Source organism: Zonotrichia leucophrys, chromosome 2 (assembly GCF_028769735.1).
Source record: "Zonotrichia leucophrys gambelii isolate GWCS_2022_RI chromosome 2, RI_Zleu_2.0, whole genome shotgun sequence".
Lineage (NCBI taxonomy): Eukaryota > Metazoa > Chordata > Aves > Passeriformes > Passerellidae > Zonotrichia > Zonotrichia leucophrys.
In genome coordinates this window covers 17,879,171-17,900,713 of record NC_088171.1, presented here as the reverse complement: position 1 = coordinate 17,900,713, position 21,543 = coordinate 17,879,171, and the positions used below count along the sequence as shown (strand labels likewise).

Here is a 21,543-nt window from a genome sequence, read left to right as displayed (position 1 = left end):
GTTTTTCAGAGTACTGTTCATAGCCTCCTCTGTGGAAAGCACAACAAGGAGATGCTTAGAATTCAGCACTGGTGTGGATCTGGCTTCATTTCTCACATTAGATACTCAAAAAATATATCATGTAAAAATAGTAATCACTTGTGAAAAGCTTATTCTAAGTGATAAAACCAGGAATGTATAAAATGTTTGCAGCAGAAATAGAAAAAGAACAGTGTTTTACAAAGTACCTTCAGCTCTGTCTTTTTTCTGCTTGTAAACCTCTCCTCCTGGCACCCTGCACCCCTCTTTAGCAGTCCTTCCACAGTCCACAGCACCACACTGTGTGCAGTTTTATGGCACTCATCTCTAGGATAAGGTAAATCTGGAAGAGGATGAGGGACAGCACCAAAGATGGGAAGTGCTGCTGGAGCCCCCAGGTTCAGCAGTCTGGGTTGCATTAGCCCATGCAGAAACATTGCTTTCTCTTGTTACCTGTTATATGATAAGTGAAATCCCATATCCTTTACTTAGGCATGATTCATACAAAGTATTTCTGCTCAGGAAACCATGTTTGTGTTGCCTGGGCCACGCATTTATGTGTTGCTGAATTCCATATTTAGTTTCTTCTGCAAGTCCTCTGTGGTTTGGGAGAGGCTGGAAGGTGTTCTGACTTCCTCTTGTCTTTGCACCACTCTTTTTGGAGTCCACTACTGGTACTGCTCCAAGCCTTTCCACACTTTAGGTACTTTGGATGCCATTGGCATTTGCTTGCATCCTCTTTAAGGTGTGAGAGAAGAGACCCCACATTCAGCCAGTTTCCAGCTTATCCTGTTCTCCCTCCTTCATCCACACACAAGTGAAGAGGTTGATGGGGCATGTGGAGGCAAGAAGAGTGTCCAGCTGACTTTAGTGAAAACAGTGAGGTGTGGAAGTCATGAGGCAGGACAGCCTTAATTCTAGAGGAATTAAGAAAATACTTGAGTATAAGGGCTAAAAGAAGTGCAAAAATTCGAGGAGCTCCTAGAGACTCGAGAATGTCAGTGAGACTCCTAGGTCTGTTGCTCACACTCAAGTCAGTGGATATGTCTCCCCTGCCAGCAAAAGCCATCTTTAGGGTACCCTGAAGCCATGGGACCCACAGACCATGGTGTGCATGGCCCTTGCATCAGGGGGAGAGTAGACCTGCAAGGCAGTCTTGTGATGATTTGGGGGACAGAGTATGCTGTGCCTCCCACCAGCCCAAGGGCCCCACTCTTCTCTCTCAGCCTTCACAGCCATAGGCCTTGGAAGTTCTGTGAGGAAAAAAAGTCTGAATCTGGCACCATCAATTCTTATACCACAAATAGCTGTCTTTATTGCTGTGCATAGCTAATTAAAATGATGCTGAGATACGGTGGGAGAGACAGACAAACCTCTGGTAATTTATAATTTGCTAGGAATAACTCAACACTAAAGACTTGTAATCACAGTTCATTGAAATATATGAAAATCCTTTCAGTTGAAGAAAAAAGCTTCTCCTATGACATGGTGCAACTCTCCAGGTGGGAGATTGGACACAGCCATGCAGAAAGAGATTGCATTGGCTGGCAGCACAGGAGCAATTGAGGACACAGTTTTTTTTGAGTTTTAAAATGGTGCATGCTCAGCTCCAGCTGGCACCCTGAGTGAATGAACGGATGCAAGAGCTGTGCTTCCAGATCCATAGCTCCCTTCATCTCAGTAAATGGGATTTAAAATGTAGTGAAGTGTGGTAGAGAAATAGATGAGTTGTCGTAGCTGTGTTATGGATCTAAGTAGGGTGGTAATCAGTAATTAGAGTTTAAAACATGGGGGAAAATTGTTGGAACAGTACTGTTTTACCAAGAGTGTAGAGTTCAGAATACCAATTGAACTTAGGCAAGTCACAGCTTTAATGTCACCATCCCTGGGGAGCAGTGGCCTGGTTTTGGCCTGTGGTTGTGCTTTTTAAACAAGTAAGTGTGGTGAGACATAAAGCTTCATAGAGAGCCATGAAAATGGGCTTTAATCTTTCAGGGCTGTCTTTTTGCAAGTAGCTCCTGGACAGCAGAGTGCAAGTGAGCACAGGAATGGGTGTCCTGGCTCCAGAGAGCCCACAGCTCTTTACATCATCTTCACTGAGGGGCTGGCATAAGAAGGGAATGAAGAGAAAGGCATTTCTGCCAGGCTAGGAGGGCTGAGAAGCAGCCAGGACAGTCTGAAATAATTCACATTCCTCTCCTGACCATGTTAGGAAGGAAACCCACAGTTTAGGACTTAAGCTTTTCACAAATATGGGTAAATTTATTTCCACTCTTGTCCTGAATGGCAGGTTGGCATTATCCCCATTTTACACAGGCAGGGCTGAGGCACAGTGAGATTAGGGTTATATGGTCCATTTAATATGGTTGTCCGTGTTGCAATGCCTTTGGCTCAGTTACAGAGCTTAGTTGAATATATTTGCAGCATTTGTATGGTCTCACTGGCTACAAATACAGCCCTGCATGCTTATTTTTGCTGCAAATCATAGCAAAATGCGTATTTGGCACCCAAATAGCAAGAAAAATGCTCCCACTTCTGCAAAAAATGATGACCTATGCAAAGTTTGGACTGAATGAGGACCTCAAGTGCATTTTTTTTCATATTCATAGAATATGAGAATATGAGCCTGAGGCACAGGCAGAGTTAGAAGTCAGTTGTGCATGTGTGCTAGACCACTTTCCCCCTTGCAGTCTTTCCTGTTGTTCACTAGACATCCAAATGTCATTTGCAACAAATTGCAGAGCCTTCTTCATTAGGCAGCCTTGATTAGGTGTAGTACAGACATCTGCATAGCAGGAGTGACAGCAGCAATGGATTAACATGGGGATTTGCTTCTGCTCGCAGCAACACAGACCACTGCGTGTTTAGCAAAACTAGAAAATATGTTACCCCAGCTCTTTTGAGAAAGTTTGATTAAGTCAGTAATAACAACCCTGTGTCCATCCTTTTCTGTAAAGCAGATACATACCACAAACTATGGATATATAGCATTGTCCTTCATTATCAGAAGATGCAGAATATGAGCAGTGCCTAAAAGATCTCAAGTGAGTGGACATGGCTCACTCTGCATTGTAACAGGCACTAGGTAAGTCTGGCCCAGTGTGTTGGATGATCAAGCTAAGTGCTCCCAATTGCTTCCTTTTCCAAAACCATAATCAGCATCATGAAGACAAGGAAGAATCCTGATTTTTAAGCACCAATAATTATACTAAGCAGGTTGATCAGATAATGCAAAGACCAGATAAAAGGTTCTGTGGATAAGAAGTAGGTAGTGACTAAGAAGAGAGATATTTAAAGACTAATTCATTTGTGCACATGACATATTGAGGTCACTTTACATTTTCATCTCCTACCTTCCATTCATATCTGCATCCATTTATGCCTTTAAAGCAACTGTGCCTTTTCTTAACCTCTTATCTATCAGAGTTTTTCTCCCAAGTCTGAATTCCTGTTTTGGACCATTATTGGGTAACTGCTGCAAGGTTTTTTTTCAGAGCTCTTTTATGTTTTATTGTTTTGACTCTGCATTTTCTGTCCAGAGAACAGCTGACAGCTCTCTCTCCTAGGAGTTTCCATAATTTTTTCAGAAGGGGAAAGGAAGGATTTTTAGGTTTTGTGCTTAATATATGAAATGGGATAATTTATAAGCCTTGTGCTAAATCACAGAAACAAGATCATGTGTTTTGAGCTTTGAGTTTGCTCTGGACAGGTATGCAGTATGCTAAGATATTTCTTTAGATAGAAAGTTACTTTTCTATACCAGACTTTTAGTGGAAAATTATTCAGCAAGCCAAATAGGAATTTCATATCACATTTCATAGATTTTGACCATTAAAGATGTTTGGTGCAAAGCAGTCACTAGTGTCCCATAAACAATCTAAGAGAGAAATGATTTGTACATTAGAACCTTGCTGCATGGTGGCCAGATAATACTCAATTATCTATCTATCTATCTATCTATCTATCTATCTATCTATCTATCTATCTATCAGTTATATCTTTGTTATTCATTGCAGTAATAAATACATTAATGTGTTACCTTACTTTATGTTGCAAATGTAAAAAGGCCATGTAGGAAAAAAACACAGCAAAAATATTTAACACCTTCAGATTTTTGTTGCAAATTGCACTAACCATCTGTAGCTAATTATAGGAGTTTGACTTCTCCCCCAAACACAGCTTTTACATCATACATTTAATCTGTTTAATTAATGGTTTAGATAATAAATTGGTTTTCTATCAGTCTGTTTTGTCATTGCTGATGAAATTATTGTAATGTTGGACTTAACAAGTAAAGGAACTCTGTTATTTTACCTTATGTTTTAAGAGCTCTTCTGTATTTGTGTTCCATACCAGATGTCACAGTAATTATTATCTGCAGACAGGAATGCCAACCCTGCTCTAAATGTAAAGCTTTTCTAAAAGTATTATGCAGTGAATGGTACAAACTGCTGTTATGCTCCAGTATATTAATACTTTGAAATTGCTTCTTGTCTTAAGAACTCCTTGCAACTATGACTGTGAAACTGAAAACTGAAATTTTCAGAATTAATCAGATCTGCAGATCAGATGTTTCCTGCATTCCTACTTAGCCTAGCTAATTAAAATGCTTGGGTTGTGAGGGTTTTGTTGTTTTTTTTTTAAATGAAAGTATGACTTTTTCATTTTTACTTGCTCTGTATGGGAAAAAAAAACACCAACCAAAAAACACCAATTGAAAATTACAGTAGTTTTATTTTTTATTTTTTCTTCTAAAAGTAAGCAAAATTTGGCCCTTACTCTTTAGTTCAAGTAAGAATATCTTCAGCAAATGAAATTTTACATTTTTTTTTTATTTCTTTGAAAACCAAACCTTTTCACACTCTCAGCCTCTGTTACCACTTGTAGCTGATCTTTTTAGTCACAAACAAACTTGGGGCTCTTCTCACTTCAGCTGAGAAAAAGGAAGAAGAACAGACCATGGGCAGTTTTGTGGAGTGTGCCTGTTATTCACAATTAGCTCATCTATTCAGTTCTGCTGCTCATGTTGGGGAGCAGGGAAAGTTTGAGTGAAAGGCAAAATGTGAGGAAATAGGCATTGTCTGGCATGTTAGAGGGGCCCTGCTGAACAGTGTTAGCATGAAGGGTTTCCATAGAGGACAGGACAGTAAGATACAGTGATCTGGCTTTAGCAGCCTAATTCCAACAATTTTCTGCTTTTCAATTTATTCTAAATAACTATGGAGCAATGAAAGCAATAAATTACAGTCATTTGAGGAGCAATACATTCCAGTGCCATTATTCTGCATATATGAGGCAACTACCTAAAGAAAAAACCCCAAACACTAAGATTTGTAATAAACCTTTATTCTTATTGTATTGAAGCCAAATTTGTATTCCAGTTTTGTTCAGGAAAGACTTCAGGATCAAGATGGCTTTGTAAGTCATTTTGTGCAGGAGTTTTTAAGAAAGCAGAATGATAGACTTCATTTATAGCATAGCTAATTTTCTAGAAATGAAGTGGAAGTTACAGCCAGTTTGCCCAAGTGTATGAGTAATTTGGAAAAACATACCTGCATGTGTGTTTTTGCTGAGCTCAAAACAGACTGGGACACAGAGTCTCAGAAGATTCATACTTTTTTTTTCATTTTGACACTCAGTAAGGCTTCAAATCATACTATTACTTGGTCAAAAGATCAAAAAGTTTATTACTGTTAGGATTTGGTGAGGAAGATCACAAAACCAGCAGTATGGATGGATTATGCCCCTTCAGATGTTTGGGTTTATGTAACTGCTGGGTCTATGAAGGCTGTCTTCTAGTAGAAATAGGATCTTGGAGATAGGACATGTATTTTTCATTAAGAAATGTGCAAAGTGTTGTTCAGAGTTCAAACTGAGCTCTTGTCATAGCACAGAGACCCGCGTAACTGAATTAATTTTATCCAGATTTATCTCTTATTGATTTTAGCTGGAATTAATAGCAATATTTGAAGTTTCAAAATAATATAACAATATGTTATAGAGAAGTTACAGCAGTCATGGACTACTAAAAGTGGAAGAACCTGGAGGGTGTGTTTTAATGAGATATCCAGTGCTGACATTATATTTTTGTCTGCTGTTAATGGTGGGGTTTACAAGCATTTGTGTCATTATTGAAACCAGACCAGTAATTATGTGCTGACCAGTTCCACAGGGTGATACCACTGATCACCAGGTTTAGTTACAGTATAGAAAAATTACTGCCAAAAAGAAGTCTGAAAAATAATTTATTTTCTATTATACTGCATGTAAGTGTAGTTTCTATTGCAAAAATTCAACAAGACAAAATCAGTGTATGAGTAACAGTGGGATCACAGTTTCTGAAGCTGTTCTGGAGCAGTGCTGGCATTGCAGGGGTCTAACAGGACCTGCACATTACTGGGTGACACTCAAACACTTCCAGCCACTGGCAACCCAGACTGCAAGGCAAGAGGGACTGGCACCAGCTCTATTCTCTACAGCATGACGGAGCTGTAGGGTGTTTTTCTGGGAGTTTTTTTGAGGTGGTTAGGAAATCACCTCGTTTGTATCAAGGTCAAAACGATGTCGCATCAGGCTGTCCACTGGAAGCTGAAGTCAGCGTACTGCTGGGTGCAGATGAGCTGTCTCTATCTGAATTGTTTAGGCTGATCCAGACACCCTACTTTTTCTCCTTTCTTCCTTTACTCATTTTTCTCCTAAAAGAAACACATCATTGCTTTAGGTGCATTAGACCCTCAGAAGTGACTTGTCATATTATGGGTACCAGGAGAATTAACTGTCTTGAACAGAGGAATTTTTTAAACACAAAATGTCTTGTTTTATCTAAGTTATAAACCTTTGAAATGAAAGTGTTGTCTTAAAAAGCATACAGTCTGGTAGTAGCACTGTATCTGCCTCTGTAACAAGAACCAGTGCTACAATTAAAAGTACTTGTTATTTGAAGTGATGTCAGACTTCTGTAGTACTGATTATGAAATCGAACGAGACGTTTTTAGATATTGTCTCAAAGTTTGTCAATTGGTAAACTGAAATACCATGAATGCAAGAGTTCCTGAGGTGGAAAAAGATGTGTAAAATTAAAACCAAATATATCATGTACAGTGACAATATCCAAAAGAGTTTGACTGCCTATGTGTGTACTTATATACATGTGTATTGTCTTTGCATAGATACTCACACATACAGAAGATACTGTAGTGCTTCAAATTTCCTTCCATCTAAAAAACTAATTGCAAATTATTTCTTTTTGTTCTTCTCACAGCTGAATTTTTATTCCTCTTGTGGGGTGTTTATCTCTGCTATGCAGTGCGGACAGTCCCATCAGCATTTCATGAGCCACGTTATATGGCTGTTGCAGTTCACAATGAGCTCATTATCTCTGCTATATTCCATACAATTAGGCAAGTGATCTGTAGATCTAGTAATTAACCATTTATCTTTCAGGTTTCCTATGTTACAACTTAGAGTGGGTGAATGGGATAGGATGCATAATTTGTTTCTGCAAATTAAGTGCTCACTAAACTTAAAACCGTCCCTATGGGATCCAAGAATATGGAATTTTATAATTAGGGGGCTTTTCAGTATAGTTAGGTGATATTTTCTTAGATCAAAGTTCAGTATATATGATAAATTAGGTATAGCAATGCCACTGTCTGTCTTCAGTCATCTACATACCACTCACTGTTTTGTATCCCTAGAAAAACAGCAGGTAAGAATGTTGATTTGTATGAACTTTGCTGATGTGTAACAGATTGGTGAGCTGCAGCTATGTGTTAAGATTATTGTACTGGTTTGGGCATGAAGCATAGTGTCTTATATGCTGGCATAAAAAAATTGTGCCACATATAATGCTGTATCAGTAATATAAAGCCCATGTATCTTCTGAAGTCTATGATGAGCTCTGCATTTCATACGTGTTAATTATTTGGGTAGTAACAAATGAATAAGGGTCTTTGCTAGAGCTACATGAAAATTTACTAAATCTGGCTTTCCTACCGAGTACCCTGTAAAAATGAATTGGTCCCAGGAAATGCAAAAGAGGAAGATAACATGAGTTTCATCTCATCCTGTAAAAACTCTTAAGACTTTCTTCTGACATTTTCACACCTTCTTTTGCCTCCTAACAGATTTTATCTACTAAGTTGTTTGGGTTTTTTTTACATTACTTCATTGACAGTCTTCAAATACTCTTCTCTGTTCCTTGGTCTGTCTTGGCACTAACATTTCTCCTTGTGTTCTTTATTTTGCTTTCATGGGTTTTTTTTGACTAAACATCAGCAAAGCAAATCCTTCATCTCTGTTCCTTCCTGGTGCTCTTTTCTCTTATCATTGTTATACAGTTCACTGCATTTTTCAGACATGCCATTTCTTTCCCTTCCCCTTCTCCTAACCTTGTATTTCAACACCCACATACACTCAAAATCTATACTCCCTGATACAAACATCTGCAAAGTTATTGTTTAAAATCTTTATTTGATGGCAGCATTTTCCTTTTCATTCCTGATAGATGTAAAATTCACTTATAATATTTCTGAGTTTATTATTACCAATATGATGGCTTCTCAGTCAATTTTTCCCCCATTAATGTACATTCCTAAACTGTGTGTTGAGCTATATTAGAAGATACTGTTCAGAGGTATTTTTGTAGGCTCCAAGTTTCTTTTAACAATAGAACAGGAGGCAAGTAACCTTGAATGAAAGAAAGGGGAAAAGGGGAAAATGTGGCATTTTAATGCATCCCTTATGAAGGAGATACAAAGGGATTAAGTCTTTCAGTTTGTCTTATTGACAATCCTGTGCCTGCAGCCTAAGGTCTCTAAGGTCTGCTGATCCCATTCTTCCTTCTTTCCCTCTTTTTTTTTTTTAATGTACATTTTGTATTGATTCTTTCCCATCTGTCTAATATATATACTGGTTTGTTGAAGAAATATTGTGTAGTGTTTATAGATAAGACTGAAAAAAATGTACACAGTCCCTCCTGAGATTATGTCCATTTCTGCATGCCCAACTCTTAATCCATTTCCTTTTTTTTTTTTTTTTTTTTTTGTTTCTATCTTCCCTGCCAAGTTCTGGATGCGACTGAAAGGGCGGAAATGTAAAACTTAAATTTATATGACATACCTGAATAGCCATGAAGTAGAAAGTACTGGAGCCTTGAAGGACACTTACAAGGCAGCCATCCAGTCTGAAAACTCCCAAAGCTCATGGAAGATTGATGTGAGCACTACATAAAACCTTGAACTGTTTGCATTTTGTTTTTTGTTTGAAAGTATTCCCATTTCAGAAACAGAGGATTCTGGATTATCTTCAGATCATCATAGTATTAAATTCCTGCATTGCTCCTTCTCTTATATTACTGAGAAAACCAAAATTTATATGTAAAAAATCTCATTCAAATAGAAATCCCATCTTTGCTAGGGCTGAATGGCTACTACAAATGTGATTTTGCATTCAGAGGCATGGTATGACATGGATACCTTAATCAGTCAAGGTCTCCAGCATAAAGGAAGCAAAAAAGCCTTCACAGAATCTGAGGATTAGATCTGTTAAAGGTTAAGCAAAAGCAGTGGCCATCAGGATGTGGGTGCTTTCTCCCACGTGTCTGATGGATCTGGCTGCTGCTGGCTCCATTGCAGGTTGAGCAGATCCCCCGTGGGGCAGTCACAGAGACCTGGCTGCCCACAGGGGCCAGTGCAGGTCCCACACTCAGCCTGGTCCTGTTCCTCCTCTGCACCTGGGCCTGGGATGACACTCGGGGTTGCCTGAGGCTTGTTCATCAGTTGCACACATGCGCCATGCAGAGAGTGGTATCACACATAGCAAGGATTTAATGAGAAGATGGGAGATACGTCAGGTACAGAGCTCAGTGACAACTTGCTTACATGTCACTAACCATTTTATCCCCCCCTTCTTTCCATGCTTTTTCCCTCCTACCTTATCCTCTATCTATCCCAATCCTTGTCTTCCAAATAAACAACCAACCTTCATTATTTTTTTCCTATTGGTCACAGTTTTCCTGCATCTGTCTTCAAATTTGGCATTTGTGATGCCGTTATCTAGGTAATCATGATCTTATTTTCTGTTGCTGATACCTTTACACCAATGCCACTGACCTTGCAAGTTCTGCTCCTCAAAAGTCCTTCAATTACCTGTGAAGTTTGCCCATCTTTCAAATGACTCCCTGTTAACCACCTCTGAAATCTTGCTATCCCTTATAGCACCGTCTGTAACTTTTGTTCACCTTTTGTTCTTTATTTGTTACATCCATCAGTTTCTCATGTCATCTTCATCAGTGCAGTTGTGTTCAGTTTGCTAAATCTCAGGCCTAAGCCTCCTCATGTTTTCTCACACCCCAAAGCAATAGGAACTCTCTAGGAATTAGTTAATCGGGATATTTTGTTGTGTTCATAAAACATTGCATTTACAAAGTATTAAACAAGTAATTATGACTGTATTATTACAGCATGTAAGCCAGTGTTTCATGCCAGACTATTTCTGTTAACAAAAGCTTCTTCAAAATGCATCTGTGAACTTGGATAAGTTGCAAATGTCATTTCTATCTGAATGCTTTTTGCTAACCTGGAAATTGCAAGCCAGCAGTACATCCGCTCATCCGTTGCACTGCTCACTGCTCCTGGCTTTGGGAGCTCACTAGGGCAGACAAGCCAAGCATGCCTCAGCTTTAACTGCACTGCTTCTTCTACCACTCCTTTAGAAAGCTCAGCAAGGGACTGTTTTGTTTGACAAGTTCAGCCACTCATTTCCAAGCATTCAAGGCTCTTGGATCCCACAGCAATGAGCTGGGCGGTCCTGCTATAAAGATCATTTCTCTGCTCCCTGCTAAGATGCATTTCAGTTCAGTTCTCCCTTGGATGGCTTATCAGCTGTACTCAATAGCTGTGATCTGTGGACATCCTGTGTTTATAAAGTGCACTGCAATTCATCATAGTACATGTGCTTAACCTAAAACCATCCCTTCAGCTCCTTAATGTATGTAAGCTGCCATAACTCAGGCTAAAGAAACTGTGACATTATACACAAAACAAAAAGACAGCTCAATAGAGTGAGAAATATGGAATAAGCAGTATAATTTAAAGTCTATTGTTTCTCTTTATATTGTGGTTTGTTGATTTTATTTTTCAGAGTTGTTTTGAAATTTTAGCATATAGGGAAGTTGTGTGGATGTAATTTTTAGTCTGTATGAAAGCAGTACAGAACAAAACCAGTTGTGTTTGGCCATTCAGTGAAAAGAAACCTAAGGAATAATACAGATATTAAATCTAATGCACTGGAGAAATGCAGTGAACTGCAACCCTGAATTCTATTTTCAGATTCATTCTTTCTTCAAGACTTCAGTCTGACTGGATGCTGATGCTGTTCTTTGCACACACACATTTGACTGTGACAGTCACTGTTGGGCTACTTCTGATCCCTAAGGTATTTGAGTCTGCTGTCTGTTTTCTTTTCCAAGTCTGAGGAAGATAAATGTTGTCATGCAGAAGCATTTCTGTGTAAATCTAGCAGCAACGGATAGAAAAGGAGGATGTAAAATTTGGCTATTTTACCTTGAAAGCTGTATTGTTTTTATTTTTAAAATAAATAAAAACAAAGTTTCTTTCTGTCAGCTTTTAAAATTCTAGGAGTTTAAAGTACTTAAAATGTTGATATGATTAATAGAAGAAGGAAATAATCCTGCCTAATTGTGCTTTTTTTTTAGGTATTTGTATGACCATGCTGCTGCTAGAGTTAGCTGAGAACAGACAAAATTTAGGCAAGGGCGTAGAACCACTGGGTTCTGGAGGCTGGACTAGCCATGAGATGGGGAGGTAGGGATTTAAACCAGGCAGTTACAGACTGAAAAAGGAGAACCCTTTGCAAGTCAGAGCCTGGACAGACAGATGCTGCACCCTGGGAGGGGACAGGGCCATGGCAGGGAGCCAGGAGTGGTGCTGGGAGCCAGGAGAGCTGTGGGGGCACAGGGAGATGGTGAAGGCAGGATCAGGGAAGGGCAGAGAAATCCCCTGAGCTGCAGCCCAGACACCTCCCTGGGAGCTCCAGTGTCATCTCACCAGGGGCAGGAGATGTGCAAGTGGCTCCTCCTGTCCCTAGCAACAGTGCCCAGGAATGGAGTGGAACTTCCTCCTGAGGACAGTACCCCAGCAAAAGGAATGACTTTCTAATGGGTCTCAAAATGACTAATCATATTAATCCAAAACTCAAGAGTCAAAATAGCAGAAAAGGTGAAAGCTACATATGAAGAAAGAGCATTAAGCAGTTCAGAATTTTCAGGTTAATGAGGCTGCTATTCCTGCCTTTTTCCTGTGTGTCAGAACAGGGTATGGTGTTGACTGTCAAATATATGTACATTGAACAGTCATAACTAAGGACCCATTGATGCAGCCTTAATACTGCATAACCTTGTTTTATTTTAAATTACTTTTCTGATCTTTAGCAATAATGTTATATTTTCTATTTTATATTCATGCACTTTATTACATTTCTTCAGAGATATTACACATCTTCAGAGGTGTCTTTTTAAACTAGTACAGAAAATTTGTTGACCTTTCTGAAGCTGACTCATAACTACTGATCAGCATTTTCATTTTTAGCTTATTATCTGTGTTTCCCTGCACGGACTTTTCTTCCAACACACCAAAGAATTCAGAGAATTAAGATTCACAAGGTTTAGTTCTATTCATAAAGTCCTGAAGACAGATGATTTATGTGGACAATAGTAAATTCAGATGAGTGAATCAATGTGTTGATGGAGTGAACAAAACAATAATGACAACCTCACTCCAACTCCTGATTCAAGGACCTGGTGAAACATAGAAGAAAAAAAATTGTCTACTTTTTCATTAGTTTCTTTCTTTTTTTTTCCCCTTTTTTGTGTTTTTTTTTTTCCTCGCCTTATGTCTTCCTTTTCAGGATTAGGATCTAAAATAGGAGAATTGCTTTCTGCAGGATTATTAAGATGTATATTGTATAAAATAGTGACTTACTGGTTTAGCAGCCTTATTGGAAATAATGTCTGAAAGTCTGTTTTCATGCCAGCCTAATTAAAATGCCATTTAAAGAGGTTCAAACAAATATCAAAATGAGTAGGGACTTTTTTTTTTCTTATGCAAATTTCTAAGATTTATCATGTTAAGGGATCATTAATAAGAGTTCCTTCCATACAATACTGAATGAGACTCTATGGGACACTACTTAAACCAATGAAGCTTAAGTAATATTTTGAGTTTGAGAATCACATCAAATCTGTGCAAGGGCCATTGTACCATAAAAACTGTTGTAAGCTCTTACACTGATGTTGAAGTAAACTTTTGCACTCATGGCATTTATTTTTTTTTTTGTGAATACTTATTGCAGTTTTCACATTCAAGCAATAACCCAAGAGATGATATAGCTACAGAAGCTTATGAAGATGAGCTTGATATGGGTCGGTCTGGATCCTATCTGAACAGCAGTATCAACTCAGCATGGAGTGAACACAGTTTGGATCCTGAAGATATTCGGGTACATAGATCTCATTTAAATAGCATTCCTTTTCAAGAACACTTTTTCCTAGAAGGAAACTCCAACTTGCATGCATTTGTTTCTCTTTGCAGATATCAGCTGGAAAATGCCAGCCTAGATCTTTTAGGATTGTGGTATCAGGTCATGTAAACTCTCATGTAGTACTTACTAGTGTGAAGAAATGCTGCATCACTAGTTGTAGTAAAAGTCATGGTGGTGCCTAAGGAGGAGGAATCATCCTCAGCAAAAGCTGTTACTCAGTTTACATAGATTCTTTGATTTATTTTGAAGTGCAAACAGCTTTTGGTTTCAGTTTAATTAGTTATTTGTATGTAACACATACATAAGCATACGTAACTATAAAGATAAAAATTTTAAAAGTTGAATAATGGAGAAAATTACTTTTTTCTTACTTTACATGGTTAAAGGCCTTATATTCTCAGAACAAAAAGCAGCTATAGAGTTCAGCAGGAAAGAGCACACACTATAGCATTGTGAAATTTGAAACAGCATAAATGAGTATGAAGCGTGCATGCTATGGAAAGTAACATGTTTGTGCATGAGAGTTGAACATTTTTTTAAGTGGGAAATAAATGGGATTCAAGTTGATGGAGAAATGGCATATTCAAGAATTAGAAAAGACAGTGAAATGAGTTTAATGCCCTTTCTAGAGCAATAGGTCTTGCATTCGTCAGTCTGCTTGTTTGACTGTAGTCACTTTGTAAATACGAGTTTTGCCATTCACTTTGCTTTGCAGGATGAGTTGAAGAAACTATATGCTCAGCTTGAAATCTATAAAAGGAAAAAGATGATTGCTAATAATCCACATCTCCAGAAAAAAAGGTGCTCTAAAAAGGGCTTGGGGCGCTCGATAATGCGGCGTATCACAGAAATCCCTGAGACAGTCACCAGGCAGTGCTCCAGGGATGAGAAGGACCTGATGGAGCACAGTGCTGTGAAGAACTTGGCCACGCTGAAGAAAAACCCACCAGATTCCACAAGTTCTTCAAAGCCAAAAGAAGATACTTTGAAAAACAGAGTCTTTTCCTTAAAAAAGTCCCACAGCACTTATGATCATGTTAGGGATCAAACAGAAGAACCAAATGGCTTAACTACAGAAAGTGCAGAAGTCATAGCTTCTGAGAAAACACTTCTGGACTCCTTGAATGGTAACAAATTAACCAAAAATGCTCCTGAAAAGGTTGAAGCTGTCTCTACTGAATCGGTCCCTTTGGTGTGCAAATCAGCAAGTGCGCATAATTTAAGTGCCGATAAGAAGCCTCTGCACCCAAGAACATCTGTGTTACAAAAATCCCTCAGTGTTATTGCTAGTGCCAAGGAAAAGACTCTGGGACTAACGGGTAAAACACAAAGTCTAGAAGAAAGCACTAAATCTCATAAATCTCAGCAGAAGGGTAAGGAGGCCACCAAAAAGCACTCAGCCTCCGATAAAGGGGAACATAAGGATTCCCACCGGAAAAACTCTACCCAGTCTGAGGAAACAAAGAAAACACATAAATCTGGAATTATTAAACAGCAAAAGGTCAGTCAGACACCTGCAAATCCAGACACAGGGCCAGGTAAGTCTCTACACAAGGAAAATTTCGACATAGGAGAAGTTTGTCCTTGGGAGATATATGACCAAGTTCCTGGTCCTGTGCCTTTTGACTCTAAAGCTCAAAAACATGTGTCTATTGCTTCCTCAGAGCCAGAGAAAAACCACCCTTCCCAGCCAAAGGGGAAGACTCATCATAAGCTGAAGACACCTGAGGGGCACCAACAGTCAAATCAAAAGAGTTCAGAGAAGGTGGAAGCCACTCAGGAGACACAAGAGAAGCAGATCCTTGAAAATGAGAAAAATCAGTCAAATTCCAAGTCCCAGGTGTCTCCTGGGCTGAAGTGTGAGAATGTTAATAGGTATACACCTAATACCCATCCTGGAGAGCAGGAAGAGCTGCCCCAGAAAACAGCAGAAAAGGAAAACCTCAATAAATTGGCTGAACAGAAAAAAATTACCTCTTCTGAGGGAAACGTGCTTTCATCTAACTCCCATAAGCCAAGTAGTTACGTACAGCAACCTTTAGCATCTCGAGCTGAAGTCTGCCCTTGGGAGTATGATACAGCAGATTTACCAAAAGCAGAAAGAAGTGTAGCTTTATTGAACACCTCTGCTATAAGTGCAAATAAAACAGCAGCACCTCGAAAATAAGAGGCTTTTGGACTGAGGAGAGTAGCAACATTGAGAAGAGAGACAACAAGAAAGACAGAGGGGACTTAGGCCAAAAGGATCTGAAAATTCCTAAGGAGCATCACTTAAATCAAGGGAATCAGCACTACAAATATGTAGGAGTTAAGCAAAGTAAATTATCATTATTGTTGTTATTATTTATATGTTGAGTGCCAACAATGTGATTAGCAGTGCCCAGAATATGGTCCCTGCTCCAAGGATTTTACTGTGTCAATGAAAGAAATCTGCCTTTGTGAAATCAATTTTTTTTTTTAAAAGAAAAAATAATAAGATGATGACAAACGCACAGTATAGATCTTAACCAAATTATTTCTGGATGCTGTAACTGGCTGTAACTTGCCCTTGGGACTTTAAAGATCCAGCAGAAGTGGGACACAGAAAATGTCCTGATGGCAAAAAGGGGTACCAACGAGCAGCTTATTAAAGTGATGACTTTTCACTTTTCATATTTAATCTAAATAGCACTGCTAACTCAATGCATCCCAAGAATATTTTATAAAATGATTGCTTTCATTTTCTTATTACTGTGTGTTTAAGTACATTGTTGTGTCTCATATTAAAGCATTCCAGATTGTATAATTTTTGCAAATAACTTTGATATTATGTGACACAACAACATATTTATGCAATCTGCAGATACTGTCTTCTAATTGCAAGTTAAAATACCTGCTGTAGACCTTTTTGTTTATATGTAGAATTGCAGTAGTCTTTCACTGGCTGTGGAAGCCATAATTCATATTGGGAAATTCTTTTGTGCTTTGGAGATTATTTGTTTTTTCTTTCCTGTAATTTATATAGTCTTTTTTTGTTTTGTTTACTCTCTGTTATTTATATTTATAGTTTGATACTGTATTATTCAGGGGTTTTATATGCAGTAAGTTATGCACTTCCCTCTTAATGCTAATAGACTTTGTTAATAGTGCAAATTCAGTTGTCTTAGCTGCATATACTGGTAGGACAACTTATCTGGGTTTTTTGTTATTAATTGGAAAATATCTAAGAGACAAAAAATCTTACTTTAAACATCGATGGTGATAATCTTGTTCAGTATTTCATACTGAACCTATCCTGTTAAATAAGACAAGCAAGAATTACAATGAATATACCCCAGAAATGATCGTGTTTTGCTAACACCAGACAGCTCTGGGAGATATTTTATTTATGGAACAACACTTTACTGTTTACCCGTGTTGGCAAACCTCAAAAAATTGGCTCTTGGAGTGAGAACTCCAAAATATTACTCTTCCCCCACATATGCAAATGTAAGCGATACTGGGAACGGAAATGATGGCACCTCTCTCCAACTGTCCAAAATGCTTTGACTTTTTTTAAATTTATATGTACATTTACAGTAAAAGTTGGTGTTTGATACAGTGCTACTTTTCAGCAATAGCTACAGTCCTCATTGTGCATATGAGCTTAATTCATAGGTGGCCCATTCACAACTATGAGTCTTAGTGACAGTTCACCATTAGGGCCTGAGGACTTGTTGAACTCCTCTGAGGAGTGTCAGCAGTAATTAAACAGCCCCAGCCATCTCAATGCAGTACCAGTAAAGTGCTGTTCACAGGAATTGGCTGTACCTAGTGTACTCCAAAACAAAGACAGCTCAGTCCTAAAGAACTTGTGCAATTTGAGAGAAGTGATGGGATTTGGTGGAAGAACATGAAATGTGGATGACGGAAAAGAATGTGTTGTTTAATATATATAATATATATAAAAATAGATATTTATATATGTTTAATATATATATATATAAATGTCATATCTAATACACACATGCACATACACGTATGTAGTATAAACTGATTTTTGTGGCATCATAGAAAAAGTGGCTTAAGATAAAATGCAATGAGCAGAGGGACTTAAGACAACCTGGGCATAAGGATTTTTCTGTCCTTTAAAAAGGAGAGGAGTCTATGGGCATGTCTAGACTGACAGATCAAGATGGATCTGATTTTCCTACTGCCACTGCTAAGCCCAGACCTGACATATGCCAACACCTGAGCCAGCTAGCGACAAGTTGACTCAGGTTTTGGTGCTGTCTAAACATATTACCTCACTAATAAATTCTGCTTATTAGCTCCAGATTAAGTGACTGAGCTGCCCCAGGCAACCTGGTTATCCAGGATAGTGCTCAGTTCCACCATGGGGATGTGCTGACTTAGGTCTTTACTACCCTGGGCTTGTCTGACTCTCCCATCCCTCTTTTGTAGGGCATAATTATGGTCTAGGAGATTTGACTGGGACCCTTCAACCCAGAATCCCTGTTCCACCCATGAAAAGGAGTCAGGCATATGAGTCTGGGTGCTTTGGACATCATGCACCCACTTTGCACACACAGGGCCACTGGCATCCTATGTGCAGCCCAAATCCAGCTCTGTCCTTGGTGTGGAAAAGAGTTGAGCTTAGACCTGGTGTGCTCAGATTCTCCCTTCCCAGTCCTAGACACTCATGGGATTAGTCTGTAACTTGTCTTGTCAGTTTCAGTGGGACTTGGTCAGCTTTTCTGAGAGAAAATAACCCTGAATTTCCATGGGAAGAAGTCTCTCCTAGGAACAGAGCTTTTTGGGAGGCCTCCAGGAGCACACTGACCCTGTGTGTGGAGAAATACACAATTTTAAACGTGCTGAAATGGTGACAATCTTACACCTCTCCTATCCTTGAAGGGAAGTTCTGCAGTCTCAGCAGTGGTTTTTGGGATTGGGACAGGGGGACAGCTTATGGCAGGCTGCCCTGGCTCATTTACGGGAGCCCAACTGTGAGGTTAGAAGTGACATCCATGGAGGGATAGGGGAAGGAGATCTCTGTATGTACTCACTGCCTTGTGGAGACAGATGGTTGCAAGGGGCAGGTACCAGCCCTTGTGCCCTTGCTCATCTGGCCCTCCATCCTTTATCTCAGAGCTGAGCAAGGCCACACTGCCCCTGCCCTGCTCTGCAGGAGCCCTGTAGGGGCGCATCGAGCACTGAGGACGGGGGACTCACATTGGCAAATGTCCACACTGCACCACTGCCCCTTGCAGTCCCGGCAGGATCGAGCCCGTCGTGCATGACTGTGTCCGTGCCACCGCTGTATATCTGTACTGGCTTGGTTTCCTTTCCCTTTCTTTCTGTTTGGAAAGATAACTTCATTAGAAACACAGAAACAAAGGCCACTCCTTGGCTGGTGTAAAACAGCCCAGCTGCACAGAAAGCAAAAAGCAATGGCTGGTTAACCAGGGAAGGCATTGGCTTGTATATTCTTGTTTGGTTTAGATTTCTTTCGTCTTGACCCTTTCCCTCACTTCTTAAAAACTGTCTGTTGTGGTTCTTTAGGCTCATTGTAGTCACATCCCCTAAGACTGACACAATTGGAAAACTTTCCTTTAGAAAACAAAAAAACTTTCCCCAGTTTATTAAGCAACTGATCTTTGGGCTACAGATTCAATTGGGACTTAAATTATTTCACTTTTAAGAAAATGAGGGGCCAAACTTCACTCAACTATCCTATCGCACTATGATGCTGCTAGAAGCATTGCTTAATGAAGACATACTAAGTTAGACATAAATAATGTTTTGTGTTTCATAGATTTTTCTCCACCAGCATATATTGACTAGATTGCTTAGATGTCTTTTTCTGGAATTTCATTGTCATTGTTTAGCCAAGAGAAGTGCAACTCTAGAGTAAAGATGTTATAAAGATGTTCTCTAGCAGATCGGTTAAGAGAAAAGACAATAAACATGAAGGTCACAAACATTTGCTAGGTTGTCCTTCTAAATGCATGTGCAAGCTGCATTTCTCCTTCATTTCTAAGCCATGGTTTATAAGTAATTAGATTTATACCAATCTTATTAGACTTGTATAATTTATGCAAGATTATGCGCTTTAAAATATAAATCAGTGCACACCTATCATCAGCTTTGGTGGCATCATAGACCTGAAACCAGACAAGACATTTATATTTGCTCTCCTTAGGCTTTTGCATGCATATGACAACGGGCAGGCCTGAGCAAACACTGCCTTTGACTTTTAAAATTTTAGCTACTCCAAGTTGTAGAGTATATAAAGCTGTAAGTCTCTTCACTTTATAATGTGGTTCTTATGACAATGTTATCTGGCAACCAACAGCATCCACCATGAAATACTTGATAGATTTATGTTGTAATGTGTTGCAGCATGTAAATAATGTAACTTCTCTGCAATAAAGCACATTTATATTAAATCTGTCTGCAGGCTTTTGTGTTGTGATTTTCTGAAGTCATTATTGATCCAAACTTTACGGGTTTCCCATCAAACTTGTAAAGTAACTAGCTTTACAGCTTCTTTGATCAGATTATGGCATTATCATTTTCTGGATTTTTCCTTATATTTTCATTAGAGTAGATATGCGCTATGTTCAGGATTTTATGTTAGGGAAGTAGCTCTGTTTGCTCAGTGGTTGCAATTTTGAGGTCAAAATTGTAGACTCCATTCTATATTCTTTTGAATTTAATGGTAACTAAAATGTTAGAAAACAAGGGGAAATAAATAGACCACATTTTACTATGTCATTGTAAAATCCTATAGCTCCTCTGTACTATGTGTGCACATGCCTGAGTTCCTCATCTCAAATGTCTGTCTGACAGGTATAGAAAAGATACAAAGAATGGGAATAAAAAAGATGAGAGGCAGAGAATGGCAGCTGTGTAAGTGCAACTTGTTTACCTTGGGAGAGAGATGACTCAGAAAGAGGGATGAGACCTATAAAAAATTGTGAATGATTCAAAGGTAATTAGGAGTCTGGAATTTGCTGGATTTTGTTGTGCAGGAACTATAGAACACCCAGGGTGGCCATCATATACCACCTTAAAATAAATGAATTTTTCCTCTGCATATGTCATGAATAAATTGAGGAGCTTATTTTAATAGATTGCTGTGCATATCATGGGTTCACAAAGCATTGGAGGGCTCATGGAAGACAAATCCATCAAGATCCCTGAACAGGGTGGATAGAAAATTCTTAAATCCCTAACCTCTAGATGGTTGATAAGTAGTATAATTCTCTTTGCATAATCACCCAGTTCTCTCACCTTAATCACCCACTGCTCAATATGGTGCTACATGAACATTCCATCCAGCACAGCCTCTGTACATTCTTTTGTCTGCATAAATACAGATAGTTTAGGCTCACTTAGTTTATTTTCAGTTGTCAGCCTGGTGGTTTTTAATGACTGATTATTGATGTGCAAGCCCAGGTAGGTTCCTGCACGGACATACGTGTGTGCTCACATGTACCTGTCCCAGGGTCTCCTGGGTTGGAAAGCTGCCATTTGGGTAACAGTCTGAGTCAAGCTGTCAGGTGTCATGGAAACATGAGATGGAAAGAAGGGAAGGGAATTACTTATGTTCTTTAAATGAACTGTGTACAAGTGCTTCGAAAGCAAAGAAGTCCAGATACCAAAAAATTAAGGCCTGGACATTTTTCACTGTACTACCTCAGGATGTTCAGCTCAAACTGAGGGCAGCTTTGCTCTATCAAGTGATGGGTGCCTTTTGAGCACCACTTCTAAAGTTTTCACTGGTTTTAAGAAGTAAGGAAATTATTTCCACAGTTTTGTGGCTTTGGAAATCATCCAGAAATGTATTTTCACACACCCTCTTGCTTCTCCTGTTGTATTTCATGAGAGGAAAGTGTGTCTGCACCTGCACAGCCATGAGAGGCTGGAGTGGGGTGTCCCTCTGTCAGCCTGGCACCCAGGGGCAGGGGATGGAGAGGACAGATGGACACTTCACAGCAG

At 39.1% G+C, this 21,543-nt stretch overlaps 1 protein-coding gene across 1 annotated transcript in view; it reads left to right on the top strand.

Moving 5' to 3' along the window:
• Window positions 1-19,992, top strand: part of GPR158 (G protein-coupled receptor 158) — a 199,993-nt gene extending 180,001 nt beyond the window's left edge. Inside the window, exons 8-11 of the mRNA XM_064704089.1 lie at window positions 7,280-7,418; window positions 11,349-11,454; window positions 13,390-13,536; window positions 14,294-19,992. Coding sequence (XP_064560159.1) covers window positions 7,280-7,418; window positions 11,349-11,454; window positions 13,390-13,536; window positions 14,294-15,745 — 1,844 coding nt within the window. The 3' untranslated portion in view covers window positions 15,746-19,992. The remainder of the gene's footprint in view (window positions 1-7,279; window positions 7,419-11,348; window positions 11,455-13,389; window positions 13,537-14,293) is intronic.
• Window positions 19,993-21,543: the final 1,551 nt, after the last annotated feature.